Here is a 25,496-nt window from a genome sequence, read left to right as displayed (position 1 = left end):
TTTCTTCTGTCACTGGAAAAGAACATATTTGATGAATTCTCAAGGCAGGTTAAATAGTAACAGCAAATGTGGGGAGGGAACAATTGAGGCAGCTTCTGCTGTATTCATTATGGGGAACATTTGTACCCTCAAAGCTGCGTTCTGATCTTTGTATTTATTTTGCCTGCCTTTCCTCCACTGAGTGCGATCTAGAGAAGTCAATGAATTGCATGACAGAAGCATCAGAAAACTGTATTTCTGAATCAATTCCTGCAGTGGGCATCCAGAACACCCTGCCCCTAATTAGCTGGGAGAGCTTGGACCGTTGATGCAATATCTCTGCCTTAGTTCCCCATTCCTTCTCCTGTAAAATGGGGCTATTCCCTTCCTATCAGAGGGCTGTGATAATAAAAGGCCATGTCGTGTTGGTGTGAAAAAAAAATTTTTTTTAAACACCATGCAAATGTTTTCAGTTTTATTTTAACTCAAATCAACATGCAAAATCAAGATGCCACCGTGGTCAAAGTTGTAGGCATCGGTTCATCATGTTTCTGGTGAAGTACGTGAAAGTGATTATAGGTAATAAATATCTTTTTTTTTTTAAACTTATTGCAGAGGCAGTTTTTCCACCGTTAATGAGGGTAATTTGACTTGGTTGAAGGATTGCAGTTCTTAAGAATTAATGCAGTAATCCAATTCAAAGATTTAAAGAGATCTAAGATTTTTCACAGATCGTGTGCAGTGAATGTGCTCCTATCACATAGCAGCTAATGGACTTGAACGCCAGTCTGTCATTTACTGTTCCCTCCCTGCACAGCAGCTTTGCCCTTGGTAGTGAGTATACTTTCCAAGCATTGCAGGTTATTTAGAAGTGTGGTACATTTGTAACACTTTTGAGAGATAGTATCCTATTTCCCACAGCCCCTAATTACTATAAAAACTGGGGTTATCTTTCTTAATTACACGTTTGAATCCTAATCTGCTAAGGTCTGAGGAATATCAGGCTCAGAGTAGCTGCCTTCCTTCCTTTTTTTTTTTTTTTTTTTTTTTTTTGAGGAGGGCTTTTTCTTTTTTTTTTTTAATGTATTTTCAAGAAGGAATTCATGTATCATTGTATTCCTACGTATAGGTTAATTCACGTGAATACAAAGGTTACATGCGCGGTATTCATAACTTTCCATTTTTGATAATGATGTATTATTCACAGCTAACAATATTTTGTAAAGCCTTATTTGTAAAGGATGTTGGAAATGCTCTTATTTCCCGATTCCATTATGTTCCCAAATATTAAAAATCCCATTTTGAAGCAATTAGAAGCATTCACTTCCCTTTCCACGTGTGCTCTGCAGACAGCGTCACCATACTGTGCACACAGGAACCTTTGTTCCTTAATTAGAAAAAGGACTAGAGCTCATTAATTGTGGTTCCAAGTGATGTCTGCTCGAACGTCGAGGCAATCATACGTGGCAAGGAAAGACCGAGCCCAAATCTGGGAGGCTCTCCACTCTCGGGCAGTTCTCAGAACTGTTAAGAGATAAATAAACAGCCAAGGGTCCTTGGAGGGCTGTCCTCCCATCCTGGGCTGTCCCTAAGGCCTGGCCAGCTGCTCATTAGTTTTAAAGCCATGGAGATTTCTGTGCTCACAGGAGGAGGAGAGGGGAGAAGGGACCATTTGTATAGAAATCTAGACCTTTGCCTCTGTCCAAGGCCTATCACCTTAAGACAAAGACAGGTCAAGGTCAGGAGTCTCTCGGGTTTTTGTTTTGGGATTTTTTTTTTTTTTTTTTTATGTTAGTGGACCCCATCTAGATGCATTTAGATGTTATCGAAAGCGAGTAAATTGCTGGCCAACTGATAGAAGACAGTTATGTTTTATAGGCTGATTTTCACTGCTGGCTTCAAAACATCGGGAGGAATTGCAAGAGTTTTGAAAGCTAAAACTCCAAAACTGAATTGGCAAAGCCTTAGGCCCACATCAGTCGTCAACAAAGAGCCCTCATTTCCACAACAACTACAGGCATTTCTGCAGCCTCCAGGAAGCTTCCTGCATTGAAACGTTCCCAGAACATCTTAACAATCGTGGACTCATCTCACTGGTCCAGGTGGAGGTTCCAGAAAGCAGGGAAGGGGACAGCCTCGGTGAAGATCTGGGACCGCACGGGCCATGTCTTCCTGTGGCTTGGCTGGGCTAGCAGGGGAATACTGAAATAAAGGGTAGGAAGAATAAAGTGACCTGTCAGTTTGAAAGCCGGAGAATGGAAAGCAGAGCAGTCAATTTGAGGGTCAGTTCACTTGTCTTTGGAAAGGTTTCTGTTCAGTCACATCCACCCTCTGGAAGGACAAGAACTCAGGACCCAGTAGGCTAGTCTGCGGTCCTCCCGTGCCATGCCAGCTGTCAACTCCTTCCTCCATTCTTGATTTCTCTTTCTATCCTGCCAAAGGACAAATTGCCTTACCCCCACTGGTGCTAATGGAAGACGTTATTCACAAAAGGGAGTGCTTCATAAAGGTAGCAGAGATCTGGCAGGTGGAGGCCCAGCACCCTTTCCCCTGTGCTGATAGTGGTCAGAAGAGGTGAACGTGGAAACAACTAGTATTTCCCTAAAATGTTCTGCCATGTAAAGAGACATGTCTAACTAGCTATATATATATATATATATACACACACACACACACACACATATATATATATATATATGTATGTGTATATATATATATATATTTTTCCCCCCTAACAGTAATTTTTTTATGTTGCATTTCTCAGGGAAAGAAAAAAAAATAGATTTTAAAATGTAAAAACCTGTTCTTCAATTGAGTATGCAAAAATCTCATTGCAGTATTTATTCCAAACCTGCTCTCATAATGTTCAGTCAAGGAGAAAACAGCAAAAAACAGTTGTTGATGGACTTAGCACAGAACTGGATTAAATAAGCATTAGTCTACTGAAGCTGATTACAGGAATATGAAAATGCAGTATCTTAATGGTACATATTTTTATGTGGCAGCTCAGTTGCCTTTCATTTTGCAGCTAATATGTCTATTCTTATGAGTCATTTACTTCTTTAATTACCTTTTGCAGGCAAGGCACCATGGTATATTAATGTGAATGATTTTTACTGCCAGTTTATCATACAATGCCCCAGAAGTTGAAAGGCGTAATTGACTTAGAAGAACAGCTCATGAAGGAAACAATATTTAGTTGACAGTTTTGCTTGTACTCTCTGTTGACGTTTATGAGTTTACACTATGCTAAAGGAGTAATAAACACAATTTTCTTTCAATAACAGGAAAGGGTAGCTCCTAAAATACGTTTGTGGAAAGCACATTTGTTCATTTCTTGAATAATATGAAAATAACACATTTCTAGTGATAAGACCTCTCAGATTGCCAATTGAATTAAACCTTTGAAGGTGCATTTATAACCTGTCTCGGAGCATTAGGAGATATTAGGGTTCGTGCGACTGAATCGATTTAATGAATATTTAAATTATATACAGATTTGGATAAATCATATTTAAATCTAGGTGTTAGGGGTGAGACTGTTGGGTCTTGTCCGCCTGATTTCCGGAGGGAGGGGAGACAGGAAGGGAGCTTGGGAATGGTCTGAAGGGAGATTTTCTTTCTCCGAAGGGAGGGGAAGTCTGACAGTGTATTTTGGGAAAATAAAAAAGAAGGCAAGGCACAGTCAGTACAACTCCTTATAAGGTCTGGTCTTTGAACAGTTAAAATCAATAGTAGGGAGGGTCCCTGCCCTTCTGGTGTCTGGATGGTCCCTTGAGTTGACTTGGGCAGTTAGCAAGTGCCAATTTGTTTCAGCCATCACTTCCATGGTCCCCTTGGCCCTAAGCGGGCTCACCGGCTCTGGGCAGGCCCAGCTTTGGCACATCGGTTTAGAGGGAGTTAAACTTTTCACAGTTTTCTGGATTGTTTGCAGTTCAGTCCTGTGCAGCATAATGAAAGTTTTCTAGCCATCTGTTGTTAAGCTGGCGGTGAGCAAGGCCAGTATATCCAAACAAAGTTCTGGCCTGCTGTAAACTGAACCTGTCAGTTTAGCATAGCTTTGCTGACCCCTCCAAGGAACAGGGCAGCCCTTGGTACCAGGCACTCACTGCAGAGAGCTTTCAAAGGGGAACTATTTCGGGGGTGGGGAGTGGGGGCCTGTTTACTTTTCCCTCAGTGTTCCTCTCACTGGATTGGACCAGTTTATACTTAATCTTTATGTGGATAAAGGGATACTCGTCCCCCCTCCGTTTTCAGAGCGGGAGGCATTACTTCTTAATAGGGGACTGTAACTTTTAGGACAAGGTGTGAGTGTCCATAAAACAGTGTGAGGTGGCTGTGATTCGCAAGGATGTTCTGTGCAGTTATTTTTGTTTCATTATTTTGTCTTTCAGTGTTTGGGAACAAATAGTCCCAGGCAATGCAAGGTCCTGTATTTATTATTACCTTATATAACTAAAAGTGTTTCAGAGCTTTCAAGGGGCTTTCTTGCCCCTTCTGCACTTTGCGTTTTACCAGCAGAAGTTAATATATAGCATAATTTAGCAGATTTGACAGTGTTCCCAGCTGTGTGGGGTGTTACCTGCTTCTCTGTTCTCATTTGCAAGGTGTATCTATTGCTTTTAGTTGCCCAGCTTAACCATAAAATAATTTCATTGTTTCATGGTGTTTTTTTCTTTCCATAGTGAATGTCTAATTCCTGCTTCCTCCTTAGCAGTGTTTCCTTGACTCTGTATGAAATATTCCTATACGTTACCTGTGTGTTTACACACACACACACACACACACACACCCCAACATTTACCTAAGCCTCCCCCTAACCCTTGTTGGTTTCCTCTTGTTAATGACACCTTGTAGGTGCTGTTGTATTTTTATCTTGGTCTTGCTGTAGTATATTTCCTGTCCAGCATTGGTTACATTTGTGCTGTGTTAAGAGAGGGCTCTGGGGAGCCATTGTCAAACCTCTGTATCCATCTCAATTCATTAAAATATCCAGGGAGAATGGCCACTGTCATTGAATAACTATGTCTACCACTCCCCTGGCTGCCTTAGCCCCCAAGAAGAGAAGTGGGCCACAGTCCCACACAATAACAAAGGGAGGAGGCACCAAAAGGATGCATGTTTGTCTTCTGCACCAACGTGAGAGGGTTTGGGTTCAACTTTTACTGCAAACAAGGAATCTACAAGGGTCACGAATTCCATAAATGGCAGGGAAGGGGAACAGAAGAAGCAGAGAAACACACCAGGAGATGCAGGGCTTCCCCTTTAAGGGACAGGGAGTGCCGTGTGCTGCAATGGTGAAAATATTCAATTTAAAATTTAAATGAGTGCACTTACTTGGAAATACCATACAGTCATAATCTGTTTGTAAGGTGACTGACACATAAAGTGCTTTTTTGTTTTAAGGTAAAAAAATGTATTCGGGGTAGAGTTTCGGGTGTAAATGTCAGGTGCAACGTAACGTGTACTCACTGCAAGAGTCGAGCAAATAACCTTGGCATTTAGGACACTGCCTTTTAGAACATGAAATTGTATTTTGTTGTGCGTCTTTTTTTTTTTTAAGGAGGCCTAACATTAAGGGGTCACCTATTAGCTATGTTTTTGCTGTCTTAAACTCAGCCCTTCTGTCTATTAAAATCAAACCACTGTGTAAACATTCCAGTGTTGTTCTTGGTCTCTACAATGGCCACGGGGATCAGGTTTCACCTGCCTGCACATCTTCAAGCAATTAGAGCAATTAGCGTGAAGCCATTTCACATTCAAGGATTCAAGGTCTATAGTGACATTCAAGTCCAGAAGTCTGAAAGGGAGAGAGGAAACGGCCTAGAGCATGGCTACTATTCCATGGCCCTGAGCAGACAATTTCTCTTTTAAAAATGGTAGCTCTTTAATGATATTATTATGAGGTTTTTAAATGACATATCAAAAGTTGTATATATCAAAAAAAAAAAGACACCAAACCCAACAGTCACTGAATTACACTAATGAAGGTCTTTATACATGGCAGATTTTTGAAAAAGACTCTCAACAACCATGAGATATGGAATGTTGTTCCTTGCCCCAGTGTGGTAGTGACAGCATTCTTTGTAGAGGAAACGGTTTTAGAATGTACAAAGGAATTAACATTCCGGGTTTTTTTTTTCATGGTAAACCTCCCTGTTTTGGGGTAAATGTAGTAACTATAGCCACACGGGATATTTAGTCCAGAGATTTTTAGCGTTAAGTATTAAAAGTCCCTTTTTTTTTTTTTTTTAAGGTGAGAGAGGAATAGCGGCGTGACTTGAACACAAGGAAGTGGGACAGTTTAAAGATCAGTAATCAGCTTTCCCAAGTCAGCTGTGTAGGCATGCAAGAGGGTAACTTTTAAGAACAGTTGTAGAATCCAGTAGGGTTTTATTTTGTTTGCTTGTTTGTGTTTTTACATTTGTAACTAAGTTACCCAGGAATCTTGTTTGCATGAGGCAAGCCCTTAAACTGATTACATCTTTTTAAATAGGTTAGTGCATTTTTTTAAATCCACATTTTACTGTTGATTTATTATACAAAAGGAGGGGGAGGGGCCAACTTTAAAGACGCAAGGGGCTGCAGGAGAAGATCAGGCTCCGCGGTCCCAGGAGGGCAGGTGGCCTGAGGAGGAACGGAACCCACCATGGGCTAAGTTATCATGTGGAATTCTCTTTCCCTTTACCCTGATGCCGCCCATTCACACACAGTGTGTGTTAGCAAACAGCTCTGAGTACAGAATTGCTGGGAGTTACCTTTTCTTCAGGTGTACCGAAGAGGCTCGTTTTGAGAAAAAGTAGTTGTGCGCCTCTAAGACAGATCTGGTGATAATTCCCTTCTGGAATTGCCCTAGTTGGCTTCCAAGCACTTAGGTGTTGAGCACTTCTCTATCTATAGGACTGAATGCATCTATTTTTGTAACTGAGGCTGGAGCCTGTGTGCTCATTCAGTAACTAGCCATGTCAGGGAACTAGACTCCTTAGAGCTCTGTAGCCCCATCTCAAACTACTTAGAGCCCTTCTCTGGCGAGATGCTCTTCCTGACCGCCCACTTGCATGGCACCCAGGCTGTGTGTCTTTTGAAACTGCATTGCAGAGCAGATGTAGGGGATGCTAATAAATGCAGCATGCTGGACCCCGAGCAAGGTAAGGGTCTGCCTTTTCCCCCTGCCTGTTGGAAATACATTGCTAGGAAATCATTCGCAGCGCGTTTATAACGGGACCAGCTGAGTTAGACGGGAACATTTGAATTGGATACTCCACCCTTCCTAAAAGTGAAGAGGCAGGAATGGAAGTGCTGTGGGGCTCAAAAGGGAGGTGAGGCAGTAAACCAGATCTTTCCCATTTTTTTTTTTCCTAGCCTAGTCCTCTGTTTCTGTGATCTGCCTTTTGAACTGTTTTTGTGGCTGATCAGTTCCACCTAATATGTCTCTTGATTTCTGCTATTGTAATACTCAGGCGACATGCTGTTCTCTTCATTTTTATAAGCTTTAGATGCTTCTGCCTGTCATATTCTGGCGGTTTATCTTCAGCGTCTGGATTTGCTTTCAGACTTGAATGTCTATCAAGCTGCCGTTGCTTTGAATGTGAGATCAAAAGAAGATGAATTCCAGTAAAAAATTTCCTTCCATGAAGAAAAGATTGGGGCCTATGTAAACATCCCACTGACAGTTCCCAATGAGTTATTTTAGCCAAGTATTAGCACCTGGATGACAGACAGTCCAGCATTCCATGCTAAATAACAAATCAGTTGCTTCCGTGGCAGAACATTGCCACCACAGCAATACATTTTCAGAAGGAATCCTTTTCTTCCTCCTCCTCCCCTTCCCCCCTTTTTCTTTTCTTATTGAATATGGCTGTTCAGCTGCTCATCTTATTTTTCAAGCTGACTTGTTCTGCCTTTAGCGGTTTACTTTTCTTTACAGTATCTGTCAAGTTACTCGGGTGACGGAAGACAGGACTTTGATAATTAGTTTGGGGCGGGTTAAAGAGTGTTCGAGTAGACAAGCTAGGCATCTGGAGATAAACAGGTAGTTTGGTTGATTGCGGAGAAGGAAAATGTAAGAGGAAAAGCAGCAGAAGCAAGATCAAGGGCATATCCCAGGAATGCGGGACGATATGTTCTTTAAAAATACGTGTGACAAATTCCTCTAAAGTCTGCAGAATCTGAATTTTCTTCCTTTCTTTTTTCCCTATTTTTTTTTAAAAGCATCCTGCCTATGTAAATGTCACCACAAAAATATCTCGAGAGCAGGTTTCCCGAAAACCCTGCCTGTGTGTATTCGTCTGCGAGAGTGAGCTGTTTGGCTAGGGCTTGGTCTGGCCGGGGCACACGTTTCTGATGCCGTGTCGCTGCTTGCAGACCTGGAGTGATTTAGATACGTGTAGCATTAATAGATTTCTTTAAGCGCTAAATGCAACTTTGAAAATTACCTGCAAGCTCCAACTGATCTTTCAACTTTGAAAGTGAAGAATTACTTGAGGAATTCTTGTGGTTTCTTTGTCATTTAGTGAGAGCCCAGCCAGCTACTGTGGAGGCAAAGCGTCCCTGAGGTTGCCTACAAAGGGCAATGTTCCAGTGTGCTTTCTCCTCAAGTGTGCTTCAGCCGCACAGCACTTCCTGTTTATTCAAACATCTTTTTTACCACTCGGCAACCCCCGCTTCACAGAAACAGCCAGAACCCATCTACAGCAAGAAGACGGAAATCCAAAGGCAGACAGTGCGAGCTCACTCCGTCAAACTCTTCATTTTCTCTGTAAGTGTCCAGAGAAAGAAAAAAAAAAAAAGGAACATTTTGCTGGGTTAAACTTTTAAACTCGGGATCCGCTCCTGCGCATTCTCTGGAGGGCAAAATAAGATGTTCCACCTTGTTTACTGCTTTCTGTCTCTCCCCCCCCCCCCCACCCCTTCTCTCTCCATCAAAAGCGGTTTTCTTTTTAGAGATTTGAGAAGACCGTTGGTTGGTTCTAACTCCTTGTGAATCCACTCTTGCTTTCAAATGGGTCTTGGGATATAATCAGCTAAGGAGGCATCCGAGTGTCGTCAGGACAGTTTTACAGGCTTGAACGTAGATGAGAACTCTCTCTGCCGATGTGTGACTTTGTTTGGTGTTGCCTTCTTTTTCTTCCTGTTATCACGAGGGGTAAGAGAGTCCAGGGATGGTGCCTTTGTAATTCTGCCTCTGCACAATTGTCCTATGATGTTTGCATCATGACACCGTCATCACTTGTGAATCGGTCTTGATAATATTTGTACCAATTTCATGCCAATAAAAGTCAGACTGCTGAAACAAGCATGGTCATTATCTCACTCGCATTACTATTGTTTAAACGGAGTGGGCTGCGAAAGGAAAGAGAAAGCCCGGCTCACTTTCTGCGATGCTTGTTAACTTTGATGTTGGAAAGCTCTTTTCAAAATTCTCATTGTGGGTAATTAGTATGGCAGGAAAAGCCCTCGGACCTGGGCTGCTCCTTCCCTGTGTGGAAAGAGCAGTGAGATCGCTCTTTCAGTCCTTTCTGTTGAAATGAGTTTCTTAACACATGGTTTGACATTTTTTTTAAAGGGTTCCACCTTTTCCTGTCTGATGTCCTCGCCCCTTGAGCCTCCCCCACCTCCCTCCACGCCCTTCCCCCAACCCTGACCCCCAACTTCACTGTAATTGGTAAGCCAGGTGCTAATTTTTTTTTTTTAACTATGTACTGGTCAGGGAATAGACAGGAAATGGAAAATTAGCCCTTTTGATCTTTAGGGGATTGTTATTACTCCGAACCTTGTTTGTTAGTCCCCAGACTAAATATCCTTAAATTTTATTGTCTAAAACAGCATCTGTAGAATAGAGAAAGAAATGAGCTCTCTGGTTGTCTGAACCTCTAATGGAAGAAATATTTAAATAAATAAGTGCGCCTGTGTATGGCTATTGCTGTGCTGCGTTTTTTTTTTTTAATGTTCAGAAGTTGTTCTACTTTGCAAGAAAAAAATTAGGTTTGTGACTGCCTTAAGGACAATTTGTTTAACAGTAGGAGTAATTGCAGGGAAAATGGAAAGAGTGACTGAAGGTATTTACTCAGATGTCAGTGTAGGTGTGGGGGCCGAAAACTCAGTGTGGGAACAGTGGGCTGCTTTTCTTGGTATCTCAGTCTATTTGATGACCATCAAATTTCCCAGCTCGCTGGTTTTGTTTTTTCTGGATGGCATGTTTGATTATTTATCAGAAGGGGAAGGGAGTAGCTGAAGCAAATAAACATGTGACCAAGTTCTGTTTTGTTTTCCACTCAGAAAGCCATGCCCTTTAACAGATATACAGAAAATAATAAATGCATTGTTTTATGATAAAAGGAAATTATATGTGTCATTTAAAAAAAAAAAAAGGGCAAGTGTGTTAACCCTTAAGACTCAGGAGCCTTTTCGACTTCTGAGAATTTGCCAGGCATTTTACTGAGAATTAATCTATCGCGGCATATGATTTTACGGTGCAGGATTTCCCAGGATTAGCTGTTCAGCATTTAGGCTTTTCTAGATGCTTTACTTAGTTATGCCTGCCTCAGTAGCTCCACTTTTAAGTGGTGTGTGTGTGTGTGTGTGTGTGTGTGTGTGTCTTTTAAACAGTAATACCATTTGGTCAAATCAGTACCTCCTGCACTTTTGTTGAAGGCTCTGTTCTGACTTGAGATCTAAACATGAACCGCTCAGTTGAAAGAAAGCGTACCAGAGTTTCTGTGGCTGGTGTATAGCCTACTTTATTAGAGGCCAACTTCTGCTCCTCTCTTTAAAGGTGATAGGCAGATCCTGTAATGCAAATAATGACGTGTACCTCTCTGTCCCTCAAAAAACACCTTCTAGACTTCAATATTATGCAATGCGTATAATGATCTTCAGGATTGTTATCTCACATCAAGGCCTCCAGAGACCGAGGGGAGGGCTCAAATCTACATTAAATGCAGATTTTAACACAAGCACGCCAAAAACAGAATGTCGTCGTCGTTGTTGTTGTTTTAATTCTCAGGTGGGCTTTGGAAACCGTATGTAGACATGTTCTGTACTTACGCATGGGCTGACATTCGTGCGCACACCTGTACGTTTACAATAACTAAAGGATTTTCTATAGGGGCTTCCTCTTTGATTCCTATCGTGAGAAAGCGACGGGCATGATCCTAGCATGGTACCTAGCCCTGTCACATCAAGCCCTGTAAATCATAGTTGAAAATCTGCCTCGTTGCCTATACTGTTTTTGGAATGCGAATTGGAAACGTGCACACAGAGGGATTCCCTCTTCATTGACTATATAAGGGAACAATGCAGCGGACGCTCACAGCACAGCCCCCACCAGTCTGGCCCTGCATGTATGTCCCTGGGAGGTAGCTTTGCTCCAGAGAGGGCAGCCATGGGACCCGTAGCCTTTCTGCCTCCTCTGTTGTCATCTCAGGTGACTCTCCAGAAGGCAATTGGGTTGGATAATCATACCTTGTACTCGTACAGAGCCCTTTGTCTGGGAAATCAAAGTGCCTGACTAATGCTAACTCGTTAATACTCAGAACACCCTTGGGACATAGGTAGGCTGCAAAGATTATCCCACTTTTGAGGTGGGAAAACCTCCTGTTGTTAAAGCAGTTTACAACTTCCGGGTGTGTCTGTACTTAATGGTCAGGCTAGACCTGAATGGGTATGATGCAGGTACCATGAGAAGCATTTTCCCTGTGCCATGCTCAGCCCCGACCACAGGCAGTCCCATGAGAAAGTGTTTTACCATGAAGAAACCTTACGGGAAAATGTAGCTAGTGCACGGTACTGATGGTGGGGAAGGAGGAGCCAACGAAGACTGTCGAAGCTTAGTTTGAGTCTATTTAGGATCCAATGTAGGATTTTGTCCTTGTTGTTTATACGATACGGCTTGGGCTGAAATGTTAAATATTTGTTTTATTTCACATTCACTCGATACGATGTTGGCAATTTAACTTCCACAAGACTCAAGTTCTTTTGTTCTTTGCAAAGACACAGACTCCTGCTCATTGGCTGTGCAAGATTGAGTCAGAAGTTACTCTGTAGTCTCCCCCTTTGGGGGCCAAACAGTTGAAACATTGTGTTAACCCTAGATGTTACTATGTGATTCTTCAGTTCTGGTGTGTCTTAAGCCTCCCTGAAACGGTTACTAAGCACAGTGAAAAAATTAGTCATGTGCCATTTGCTGTTTAAAGTCTTCGGTTAAAAGCTTTTTCAGAAATCTCTAGAGTAGGGTGGTAGTTTTTAGGTTGTTTGGTCCCCAGTACTGTTGGTTTGAACCTGAATATAGAAATTAGATTTGAAAACTCTCTCTTAAAAATGTGTTTTTAATTTTAAAAAGTAATTTTGAAAAGATCCTAAATAATGTGATTCCAGTGTTGCTTAATAAAATTACTTTCCTTAAGCATACTTCCAAATGTTAACCTTGTATCAATACATAGGTGATGATATTACACTTTATTTTTTATTTTCTTAATTCATTTATGCATTTCCCATGTCTTCTACCATGAGATTATTACTTTCATGCTCAGTGATCGTTTGTAAAGTGCTTTTTGAAGTCACTGAAGAATCACTTACCGAATGTCAGGTCCTAGCCTCTGTGCCTTACACGTACTAATTGTGATGTAGAAACTGTTATTTCCTCCCATTCTTACACGTGAAGAAACTGCGGCACAGAGAGGTTAAGTAACTTACCCAAGGTCACACAGCTGGCAAGTGGTAGATCTGGGGTTCAAATCAGGTAGAATGGGTTCGTATTCAGGTGGAACGACTGGCGGATGTTCTACCACCATGGTTGCTGCTTCTGGATAAATATGTTAATGTTTTCTAAAGCTAACTTCTGTTTCTTTGGAATTGTTGTGATGCTCTCAAGGTCAGTAATTCCCCCAAATTCCCAGAGAATCCTTATTTCTTCATGCATGAAGACTCAAGTTCCACCTTATGCTAAACTGTGGTTACTGGAAGTTCCAGAAACCATTGTCCCATCATGAGCACAACCCAGTGAACACAGCTGCCCATTCGATGAGCACAGTTTTGTTTTTAATCCCCTTTTTAAGAAAATATTTCTAATCCCTTGACCAGAGCACTGAAATCTTTTCTTTTGCTGTCTTCTATCTGTATCTGCAGTATATTCACATGTATTTATGTTTACATAAAAGATAAAAACTTCAAATAGTTTCCTATAAAGTTACCTTTGTGGCTTGAATTCGTCTGAGCATTTCTAACTTTTCCCTTGAAGATCTGTCCTGTCCAGCAAGTACCTGTAGTTCTCTGTGAATGGAAGAATTCCAAATCCATGGATCCGTGGATTTCAGTGGCCATTTGGGGTTGTGTCATTCCTGAAGTACAAGTGAAGGGATTCTAATCCAAACTGCGTGACCTTTGGCATATTATGTAAACGTTGTGTTTATGTAAAGTGCTTTAGAAGCAAGCCAGACCCACGGCTGGCATTCAGGGTTGGTGATCATTTTCTTGTTCACCAGCAGCAGCAGCATGAGCATCATCATCTCCTGGGAGCTCCCTGGTTGGCCTCGAGGCAGCCATTCCTGCTGTGTTGTTCTTAGAGTCCAGGCAAGGCAGGCTACCTTTAGGGTTTGGTGAGGGTCAGAAATGGCCATACTTGCTCAAGTGCCTTTGCCAGCGGAAGGAGCCCGGACTCATGGTTGCAAGCCATCTCTGTGACCATGGGCAAATCACAGATCCCCTCTTGCCCCCAGTTAGCTTTTTGTACAATCACTGCCATCTGCCTTAGATTCCCTGTGGTTTTCTCATGGTCCTTGTCAGGAGGACAATGACTGGTGTGAGATCACTGGGAAATAGGAATGTTTGCTTTCCACAAAATATATTTTTGTACGTATGGGGTAATGTACTGTGGTAGTATATTACATTTAGTAAGTAATGTTCACGTACAGGTATCTCGCTAAGGACTGTCCATGCACACCTCACGTAATGCTTAGAAATAGCCTCTCTGTTCCTGTTTCTATATGTGTTAACTGCATTTAAAAATAACTCAAAGTAAATGAGGTGATGTGTGTGTAATGTTGAGTACTTGTCTGTCAATAAGTAGTTAAAAAGAATGCAACTTTTATTATTATCTTCCTCATCCCCTTTAACCAGGGACCAAGACAGTTTTAAGAGGATGGTTATTTGGAAATGCAAATCAAAACCACAGTAAGATAGTGCCTCATAGCTGTTGGAATGGCTGTTGTCAAAAAGATAAGACATAGCAAGTGTTGGCGAGGATGTGGAGAAAAGGGAACCCCTACCCCATGGATGGGAATGTAAATTGGTACAGCCACTGGGGAAGACAGTATGGAGGTTCCTCCAAAAATTAAATGCAGATTCATCACTTCCACTTCTGGGTTTTTATATCCAAAGGAAATGAATCACTACCTCGAAAAGATCCCTGTAGTGCCACATTCATTACGGCATTATTTTACAATAGCCAAGATAAGGAAATAAGGAAACACTTACCCATTGATGGATGAATAAAGAAGATGTAATATGTATGGACTATTATTCACCCATAAAAAAGAAGGAAATCCTGCTATTTTCAACAACATAGATGGACCTTTGGGGCACTGTGCTGGGTGAAATAAGCCAGAGAAAGGCAAATACTTTGATCTCACTTTTATGTGGAATCTAATCTAATCAAACCCAAAGGAAATACAATACAAGCAGTTTTAGGGAAAAGGTCGAATCGATTAATTTTTTTATTTTAATTTTTTAAAAAAATTTTAACAACTTTATTGAGATAATTTTGACATAAAGAAATTGTATCTATGTTAAGAAGAGATTGGTCATTGCCAGAGGTGGGGGACATGGGAGTGAAGGTTGTCAAAATCTACAAACTTGCAGACAGTTATAAAATAAATTCTTGGGACATAATACACAGCATGGTGACTGAAGTTAACCACAATGTGTCATATATTTGAAAGTTGCTAAGAGAGTAGATCTTAAAAGTTCTTTCAAGGAAAAAAAACACTCTGTCAGGGAATAGATGTTAACTAAACTTACTGTGGTAATCATTTTGAAATATATAGCTACAGATATCACAAAACATACCAATTATGTATATCTAATCTTTATCTGTATATATAATCATGGAGTACACCGAAAACTATTAGAGTATTATATGTTAATTATATCTCAATAAAACTAAGAGGGGAAAAAGCATTCTGAGAAAACATTTTTAAAAAAAGATTATAGCGGGAGGCACCTGGCTCAGTCTGTTAGGCGTCCTACTTCGGCTCAGGTCATGATCTCGCCGCTCATGGGTTCGAGATCCACATCGGGCTCTGTGCCGACAGCTCAAAGCCTGGAACCTGCTTCGGATTCTGTGTCTGCCTCTCTCTATCTCCCCCTACCCCACCCACACTCTGTCTGTCTGTCTGTCTGTCTCTCCAAAATAAATAAACATTAAAAATTGTTTTAAATAATAACAAAAAAGGATTATAGTGTGGGCACCTTGTCCTGCAGTCAGTTAAGCGTCCGACTCTCAGGTCATGATCTCAGGGTTCATGAGTTCAAGCCCTGCTTTGGCCCCCATGCTGTTATTGCAAAGCCTGGTTGGGATTCTCTTTTTCTCCCTCTTGGCCTGTCCCCACCCAACCTGCTCTCTCTCTCAGAAATAAATAAATAAGCGTAAAAAGATTACAGTGACATAATACCCTCCTCCTAACAAAAAGCAAGCAGTTACAGCAGAGTCTGAGAATCTGCAGTGGGTTAAAATAAACATGGGCCAGCAACCGTGCTTGACCTGAAAGCCATGCCAGGTAGGTGGGGGAGAAAGGTCTAATGTAGATGAAGGCAGAGAATGGATACAGGTGTCCAGGGCCTGAGCTCTGTGTGGACTTGGGCTAACTTGAGAGAAAACATCTTTACTCTGACAGCTCACCCTCTCCATTGCTGGCATTAAACGCTCCTTTTGAAAAATTCCAACTTTGGCCCAGCGAAAGCGAAGAACGGGGTGCCTGTCCCTACGAGAGCTTGAGGGAAGATTGAGCATCTAAGGGATGATGGCAACAGCATCAGTATCGCAAGAGCAGCTGATGAACTTGGACAGGTGAAGAGGTGAAGCGCAGTGTGAGGGAGAACAGGTACTGCTGGGTCTGTTTTCCCTCCGGTCAGCCTGCTTGCGGGTTGCCGCACAGCCATAGGAACTCAGGGCACTTCGGGGATCCTCGACCAGTGCTAGTCCCTTGGGTCAGAGGACATCAGGGAACGCTACTGCTTGAAGCAGTTAGAATACAAGCAGAGTTTTTAGGAAGAGGTAGAATCGATTAATTTTTTAAGTTTAAATTTTTTAACAACTTTATGGAGACAACTTTGACATAAAAAATTGTATCCATATTTAGGTGTTAGGTGTACAACTTGATATTTTTATACCTACGTCTACACGGTGAAAAGATCACCACAATCAAACTAACCTGTCTGTCACCTCTACATTATTACCCTTTTGTGTGTGTGATGAGGTTTTTTTTTTTTTTTGATGTTTATTTGTGAGAGAAAGAGGGAGGGAGGGAGGGAGGAAGAATGAGTGGGGGAGGGGCAGGTAGACGGAGAGACAGAATCCCAAGCAGACCCTTTGCCATCAGCCCGATGCGGGGCTTGATGCCACAAACTGTGAGGTCACGACCTGATCGGAAATCAGGAGTCAGACGCTCAACTGAGTGAGCCACCCATGTGCCCTGAGAAGTTTTAATTTAAGAAGTATCCCTGTAGCAAACTTCAAGCACACAGTACAGTATTATTAAGTACAGGCAGCATTGTGTCCATAAGAATTCCAGAAAATATTCATGCTGCAGAACTAACTAAACCCTCCTACCCTTTGACTAACATCTCCCCATTTTCCCCACCCTCCAGTCTCTGGCAGCCATCATTCTACTCTCTGCTTCTTTGAGTTCGACCTTTTCAGATTTTGTATATGTGAGATCATGCACTACTGGGAAAAGTAGAACTTAAATGGAGAAGACACCTGAATGCCTTGTAAATGTGGACGGAGAGCAGAGAAGGCAGATTTGCAGATGTGGCCATGGCTCCAGGAGTCCTGGGAGTGAAAGGATCTGGTTGGAAAGAGCAGGCCTTTTGTGTGGGGAAAAGAGGCAGGTAAACTTATGTTAAAAGATGTGATACCCGGAAGAGGCCTCTGCCTTCTTCCTGAAGGTAAAGTACCCGCATTCATCCTTGCGTGTTTGGCTCTCTGGACTGCATATCTGTTTGCCAGAATTACCTGCAGTCATATTTGGTCTAATCAGTGACCTTGGTAGAATGTGGGTGTCAGGTTCTCGTGAGACAGTGTGTGTTTGTTTTTGTTTTTCTGTCCCAGCCGTTCCATAGGTTTGTGACCTTGGACAAGTCACTGAACCTCACCATCTCATGATTTTTCCACCCTAAATCAGTAATCATAAAACCTTGCCCTGCTTCCCTCCGAGATGGTGGGGACACAAAGTAAGATGACAAGTCTAAAGCAACTAACTAGCATAGTGCTTCGCACACGGGGAGCACGGCAGTATGCTGTTTTTATTTTAGTGGCGTAAATGCAGGGAGTTATTACACTTGCTGCTCTGTTTCTAGATATTCCTTATTTCTTAAATCCTTAGACTAGTGTAATCTTTGCTATTTGCATTAACCGCTCTGAGAAATGTAAATTATTGGAGAGTATTAGGGTAACGGCAACAACAACGATGATGATTTGGTCCTAGTTAACTGTGGCCAAGAGTGAGTAGTTCCAAATTTTAGATTCTTAGTCTGGTTTGGGCCTTTGCTCCCTTTCCACTTCTGTTTCTTTCTTTTGTCTTTCATGTCAGCTGGAATGTTGCCTCTACGTTGCCTTTCACTTTTGCTTCTTTCCCCAGCATTCAGGTAAGGGAAGGAGAAGGTTTTTTGCAAAAGACCAAAGCATCCATAGGGCATCCCAAGTGCGTGTGACTTGCGTTATAAGGACCAAAGGAGTACAACACCGTATTTGTTTGAGCAGGAACTAGTTTCGGTGTTAGTGGTAAGATCATAGAAAAGTCTTTTGACTTTTCTTATGACTTTTTTGTCCATTATTTTGAACATGATTCTAGCCACATTATTCTGCAAGCTTCAAAAATAGCCACTCTCCTCCTAAGGTACGAAAAGATCGGAATCTGGATTGTTCATAATGAGAGTTGCTGGACTGCATCCCCATAAAAGACAATTGCAGAAAACAACAGGTTAATACAGCCAGTTCATAGTTCCCTTTGATTCACATATCCTTCCATTTGATCCCCATATTTTCTACTTTGGGAACTTGGAGAAGGAGTGGACTCATTTATTTATTTCTTTTTGGGCCCAGTCTGGTCCTTCCTTAACAAGGAGAAACGGGTTTGATGCAGCACCTAGCTTAGTATTTTAGACATTTTCTAATAAACTTGACTTCTGTTTTACTTCCTTGCAACGCCAGTGTTGCCTACGGTCATGGCGCCCCAGGCTGTGGTCTTGCCGACTCGTTCAAGCTAGACAGGCTCAGGCTTGGGCAGTGCTTGGATGGAATCTGTCCAAAGACAACTCAGGTGCCGGAGACTGGGTGGTGGTGATTCAGCGTCTGGCACCGGCTCCAGCAAGGAGCAGCCAACCAGGGCCTCAACACGGTGGTTATAGGGGCCCTATGTTAATAGGTGTATGGAGTAGGAGTATGGTTGGGGGGAGGGGAGGAGGTTTGTCTCCTCTTATAAGAGACTTCAAACAGACTTCCTGACTGTTTATAGCCATTAAACTTACTTCAGCTGATTTTGCAAGAGGATCATAGATAGCCTTTTTCTTTTTGTCTCATGAAAATTCCTAACCTTTACCTTCTTTGGCGGTAAGTGCCCTCTACATGGAGACTTAAATAATCAAGGTTATTCATAACTGTAAGGAAATACAGCATTTTTTGACCCTGCTTCTGCCTCCTAGGTTTCCTTTGGGGCTGGGACTTGTAGTCGAATGCTTCCTCCTGTTTTGGGCCTTATGATGTTTCTCTGTCCATGTCTCCTGTACTTGGGGCATGGGATGGTGTTTGGGCCCCAAAACACTAATGCTGGCATATCGTAGCATGGCACGAGTACAGCAGCACAATTCTGTGTTCTTCTAAACATCATCCCGGTTCTTCTAAACAACAAAAAAGAAAGAGAGAGAGAGAGAGGAAGGATGGAAGGAAGGAAGGGAGGAAAAGAGAATGGAAGGGAGGGAGGAAGGAAAGAGAGAGAGCAAGAGAAAGAAAGGAAAGAAAAGGAAAGGGAAGGAAGAAAGGAAAAGAGAGAGAGAAAAAGAGAGAAAGAAAATACTGTGTCATCTTTTCTTCTAGGAAAACACACTCTGATGGATTGCCAACATTAAAAAACTCCTGACTTCAAACACAATACACAGGTCTTTACATTATTTGCTACAATTTAAAGTTCCGGGTCTTCTAAAAAACAAAAAAGAAAGAACGAGAGAGAGAGAGAGGAAGGATGGAAAGAAGGAAGGGAGGAAAGGAGAAAGGAAGGGAGGAAGGAAAGAGAGAGAGCAAGAGAAAGGAAAGAAAAGGAAAGGGAAGGAGGGAAGATAGGAAAAGAGAGAAAGACAGCATGGAGCCTGCTTAGGATTCTCTGTCTCTATCTCTGTCTGCCCCTCCCCTGCTAGCTCTCTATCTCTCAAATAAAAAATTAAAAAATAAAATAAAGTAAAGCCAAAGTGAAGAACATAGGTGTTAAGCGTCACAGCAGTGATAAGCATCCTATGTGTAGCATGAAGAACATAAAGTCATCTCAGTAAGGGTTTGGGAAGCCCCACTTGGAAAGTAGATCTAGAAGGTGGAGCTTCAGGTTAGCGTGGGACGATAAAGAAATGGTAGTGGTCCAGGTGGCAGAGGGATGCTATGTCCTGGCCTCATCTCTCCTTGTCCCCACACGTGTGGGTGACCTGCCCTATGCCATACTTCCTTGTGCACATAGGACAGTGTGTATAGGGATCTTTGACTTTTTCATTTCCTGTCCTCCTTCATTTCAACTCACGCACGTCATGTTGGAGTGCTGTAGGCATGGTATGGTCTCTGGTCCAGTTTTTCACCCTGTCTGTCTAGATACTGTCTCATAAACTCATTTGCAAAGACTGTGGAACATTTTGAGGAATCCACCCCTATCTAAACGTCAGCTATTATGGAACGCCCTCAGAGTATACAGTGCTTTCTCCAGCTGTTAGAACTCCGGGCTTGGATGAAGCTACATGGAACTTTTCCCTTCTAGGTCACTGATTCAAATCCAGTATCCCAGCTGATCTAAGGCTTTGCTATCTGCCCCACCTGCTCTTGGGGGGGGTGGGCGGGGGTCAAGTCCAGTGAATCAGCTACCAGTGAATGTTCACACTCTACACCCTTATTTGCATTCTCATCAAGTGTAGACCAAGTAGTAACTGGTGCAAAGAGACTGTTAAAGGCCCTCTGATGATTTTTTGATGGTTGTTACCCCCCATGTATTAAAATTTTAATTGGGGAAGTGGGTTGTTTTTTGTTTTTTATTTAGGACGCTAGTAACATGACTTGGTCTGTTAGAGTGCTTTCTTTCTTTGTATGTGTAATATTTACACAATCACTAGACCCGGAATCTTTCCTTGGGCAAATCCCTCGATGAGATTAGCTTACTTTTCCAGTTTCCTGTGATAACCAAGTGTTTCATTTGTAAATAACTTTTTTTTCCTTTTTTGCATTTTTATTGGAGAACTCACTGCCTTGGAATGTTGTTGATTCTGTATGAATGCATGTACACATCTAGTCCTATCAGCCACGGTCATTTCTTGTTTTTTTAAATGGACCCACACATGTTCTCTCCATCCTGCAACTGGAGTGACTGCTGTGTCTAAAGCAAGGAGGTGATGGAGTCGCCCTGCACACTCAGTCCCAGGTCTGGCTGCGGGGTGATTGCTAGTGTTAAATGATGAGCCCTCTGGTTAAGATGGTTGGTAGTTGCTGAGCCGCACCAAGAGAGCAGATTAGTTTATGGGGGAGAAAAAGCTCTCCAGAGGTACTCGAGGTGCATGTGGAGGTTGAGAAATGAAGAGAACAAGACTGCTTTCCTACCGAGCTTCCCATGCTGCTTTTTATTGCTAGCTTCCCCCCCACCCCCCACCCCCATATGCACAGTGACTGTTGATTAGCCTGGGAAATTATCTGAGAAACAGGTTTGATCTTGAGGGGTGGGGAGAGTCTAGGAAAAGAAATTGGAGGAAGGGTGGCTGACTCAGAGCAGCCTTTGAAGCTAGGAGTGGGACAGCTTGTCAGGGCAGACAGGAAATAACCGACTTCTCTCCACTGGCCCATAGCGCATGCTGTCTTCATTCTCTTGGTGTTTGGGACCTCACACCCAATTGAGGAGATTCACTCCGAGCTGGTGTAAATTACCTGTGAGAAGAAACACATAGTCAAAGTTTGCAGCTCGTTTTAAAGAGTTACAGAAAGAGGAGCACATGGATGCATTTTGCTTTCCCATCCCAGTTCCTTTTCGAAAATCGGATCGGACTTTGAGCTTTAAGAGCAGCGAATTAGAAATGTCCTTGCATGTCAGCTAAGTTCTAAAATTATCTGGGGCAACTGGTCGCAAGCTTTGTTTTTATAAAATTGTGTCCAGTGGAATCTTCGGGGAATCTCAGAGTACAGCCTGCAACCCAAGGCATGGGTTGGCAAACTTTTCGTGTACAGGCCCGGATAGGAAGTATTTTAGGTTGTGTGGACCATCCAGTCTGTGCTGAAGGTACTTAACTCTGCTTTGTGATGCAACAGCAGCCCCAGACAGCATGGAATCAAGCGAGCATGACTGTGTTCCTGTAACACTTTATTTGTGGATGCTGAAAACTGAACTCCGTATAATTTTCACACGTCACAAAATATTCTTTCTTCTATTATCGCTCCAACTATTTAAGTAAGTAAAAACCCTTCTCGTCTCGTGGGCTGGATAGTAATGGCTCATCTGGAGGATTCGGTCCAGGGCCTGTAATAGTGTACTGACCCAGGACCTAAAACACTGTGGTTAGTCTTATTTTTTTGAGGACCTCCTAGTATCGGTGTTTTTGTCAGGCCTCATCACCAGGTGTTGTGTCAAAACTTGTATGAAGATTTTTTTTCCTTATGCCAGTTCGCTGTATGCATATGTGCATGCATGCTGAAATCATATTTTATGTAAACTTATTGGTGTTGCTTAAAATACGGTAAATGTGTTTTTGAACATTGGCTACCTAGAGAAACATGCTAAACATGGGGAAACCTATCCCCTAAAATATTAACACCTGCTCTAAACTTCAGATATAAATAGCTCAAAAGTTGTAAACATGCTGATGCGAAACATAATTTGTCAATAACAGATGGCACTTATTTGCCGAGAAGGCGAAGGCTCTGATGAGAAAGGCATAATTTTGAGCCAGTAGAATCAGAGGTGTGTCAGAAATGTCCAGGCCCCAGTTAGCATAAAAGCATGGCCTGCGAAACCAGCAGCCAAGTACCTACTCCCTGACTCTGAGTACTCAGAGCTGGTTGTGGCCCACGGAGAGTTGATCAAAAGGCAACTTCAACCCCTTGTGCAGAGCAGGATGTAGGTGATATTCAAGGCAGAGAGGGAGGCTGGCCAGTCCACAGATGAAGGCAATGCGTGCCTGCCTTCCAGCCCTCTCCTCTGTTAGCTCACAGAGCCATTTATTTTAGCTTGTTAAAGACAAATACATGCCTGTGCATCTGGGCTTTAAGTGCCTGGTTTTATCAGTCACCCCGTCTCTGTGACATCCTCAAACTACGTCTTTCTTGTAACCTGAGCCTAGCACTCAGTACAGTACCAGGTTGTCCATTGCCAGGCAATTGTCACATCTGTTATAAAGGAAGTGTTGACTCAACCCAGCCCAGGAACCGTCATCAATAGTAAAAGGTCTCCAGAGGTGGGATGGGACCTTTTAAGTTATTTACACTAGCAATTGGTCTGGAACTTGAGTCAGAGTTGATCCTTGCTTCTTACAAGATACACTTCATTTATTCATATCCTTTCTCTTTCTCCCTCCCGCCCTTACTAACCCTCCCATCTTCTCCGTCACATGCACGCAGACACATGTCCGTGCACCTTATTATTCTGTATCCAAAAGATCTCATTTGTTTTCAAGCAGAATATCTTAGCGGACTTCTTGCCCTATGTGATCGAGATGCTGTTATACAAATAAGAAAACTCCATCCTCACTCCTCAGTTGCGTTGGAAGAGATCTCTGAGGTTCAGGCAGTGGAGTCTGAGATGAAAGACATTAATTTCATTTTGATGCAGGTAACAGGTAAAAATGGCTACCAGGTAATAAGCATGTATGAGAAATCACTAGGTTTCTGGTGCATGTTCCAAAGGGGATCCCATCAGTCATTCCATATTTTCCACTGACCACCAGTGAACATGACAATAAACATTTCTTACTGTCTGCGAGTGGTAGATACCAGCGATTCATATTATAAATCATGTAATACGATTCATATTATGATGATAATTCTCACATGTGCACTCTTGTACACTAAGGACTTATTCCTCTTTTTTTTATGACAGTTTAAAATCTAGGTTACAGTGATTTATACCCAATAGAAATCGGAAAAACAAGTGCCCTTGGATGCTTGATTTCACAGCACTTTAAGTTCTAATAAATTATGTTTTAAAATGCCTGGTGAGGGGCGCCTGGGTGGCTCAGTCAGTTAAGCGTCCGAGTCTTGATTTCAGCTCAGGCCGTGATATGAGAGGTTCGTGAGATGGAACCCCACGTCTGCTTCTGCACTTACATGGAGCCTGCTAGGGATTCTGTCTCTCCCTTTATCTCTGTCCCCACCCCACTCACACTTTCTCTCTCTCCCAAAATAAATAAATAAGCTTTAAAAAAACCAAAACCAAAAACAACACTTGGCAAGACCTCAGTTGATTTGGGGGTGGGGGAGGATGGATTTAATACTTTGTTCCAACTTTGTTCCCGTCATCATGATGAGGCTGGGGAATTATTGTGAAGCAGTTCACAACAGTTCAGATCAAGGTGAATAATTTACACTAGTGTTGCCCCTCCATCCCACATATTTGAAATTATTTTGCCTGTTTGCATTCATGTTGAGAATAAAATTTGGAAAACCAATTTGCACGTATCTCCATCTTTATTCTTCTCTCTTCGGTAGTTTGACTAAAATATCCCTTGTGTTCCTACAAGTTCCCAAGCCTTTTCTACCCTGTGCTGCTATCTTTTTTTTTTTTTTTAATTTTTTTTTTTTTAACGTTTATTTATTTTTGAGACAGAGAGAGACAAAGCATGAACAGGGGAGGAGCAGAGAGAGAGGGAGACACAGAATCTGAAACAGGCTCCAGGCTCTGAGCTGTCAGCACAGAGCCCGACGTGGGGCTCGAACTCACGGACCGCGAGATCGTGACCTGAGCCGAAGTCGGCCGCTTAACCGACTGAGCCACCCAGGCGCCCCTGTGCTGCTATCTTTGATTATCTTCTCCAACAAGGCTCAGTATGAAATGCTGTAAGGGAGCTGGAGTTCATTACATGACTGTTTAAATTTATGTGCTCCGCATCAGGTCTAAAATAAGATGGTACACACCTGAATGATTTTTTTTTTCTTAAAACCAGCGAAATAATTGCCAGGATTTCACTAGCTAATTTTGAAATGCATAGAGCCAGCTCAATAAACATTCATTAAATACTTAGGTTTGAGTCCTATGCTGTCTTGTTCTTAAACAGTGCAGTGTTCCAATGACAACATAAGAATGGTTTTGTGAGGGGCACCTGGGTGGCTCAGCCGGTTAAGCGTCCGACTTCGGCTCAGGTCATGATCTCACGATTTGTGAGTTCGAGCCCCGAGTCGGGCTCTGCGCTGACAGCCTGGAGCCTGCTTCAATTTTGTGTCTCCCTCTCTCTCTCTGCGCCTACCCTGCTTGTGCTCTCTGTCTCTCATAAATGAATAAATGTTAAAAAATAATTTAAAAAAAGAAAAAAAAAGAATAGTTTTGTGAGGTGGTGTGTGTGTGTGTTTTAAAAAAAAAACACTAAATATGTATTTTACCAAAATGAGGAGTTAACTATACAGAGTCTCAGAGATTTGTTTCTTTTTCTTTTTTTAATTTCTTTTATTTATTTATTTTTTTTATTTTGAGATTTGTTTCTTTAAACATTGAATACCTGGGGCACCTGGATGGCTCAGGTAAGCGTCTGACTCTGGGTTTCACGACAGGTCATGATCTTCCGGTTCATGCGTTCAAGCCCCGAGTTGGGCTCTGCGCTCATAGTGCAGAGCCTGCTTGAGATTGCCTTTCTTCCTCTCTCTCTCTGCCCCGCCCCCCTCTCTTTTCAAAAACAAATAAGCGTTTTTAAAAATTGAACTCCAAATTCCATATTCCGCGAAACGTGGTAAATAATTTTAACACAGATTTGTGACTGTGGGGTTTCTGTCACTCTGCCTTTGTTTGCTTGCTCTGTTGTAGTATCCAGTATACCTAACCTTTTTACTCTTTCCCAACCTGCCTTCCTCTGCACTCTTCACTGTC

At 42.3% G+C, this 25,496-nt stretch overlaps 1 protein-coding gene across 11 annotated transcripts in view; it reads left to right on the top strand.

The window, feature by feature from the left end:
* Nucleotides 1-25,496, top strand: part of FOXP1 (forkhead box P1) — a 465,483-nt gene that overhangs the window by 286,750 nt on the left and 153,237 nt on the right. Inside the window, exon 1 of one of the 11 annotated variants that reach the window (XM_042929967.1) lies at nt 6,509-8,737. The exons of 8 other annotated variants lie outside the window; for them this stretch is intronic. In XM_042929967.1, the coding sequence (XP_042785901.1) occupies nt 8,552-8,737 (186 nt within the window). In that variant the 5' untranslated portion in view covers nt 6,509-8,551. Of the gene's footprint in view, nt 1-6,508; nt 8,738-25,496 lie in introns of those variants that run through there. 2 more of the 11 variants (XM_042929968.1, XM_042929965.1) reach the window with 2 other exon arrangements.

This window comes from Panthera leo, chromosome A2 (assembly GCF_018350215.1).
Source record: "Panthera leo isolate Ple1 chromosome A2, P.leo_Ple1_pat1.1, whole genome shotgun sequence".
NCBI lineage: Eukaryota > Metazoa > Chordata > Mammalia > Carnivora > Felidae > Panthera > Panthera leo.
This window is presented reverse-complemented; position numbering and strand designations above follow the sequence as displayed.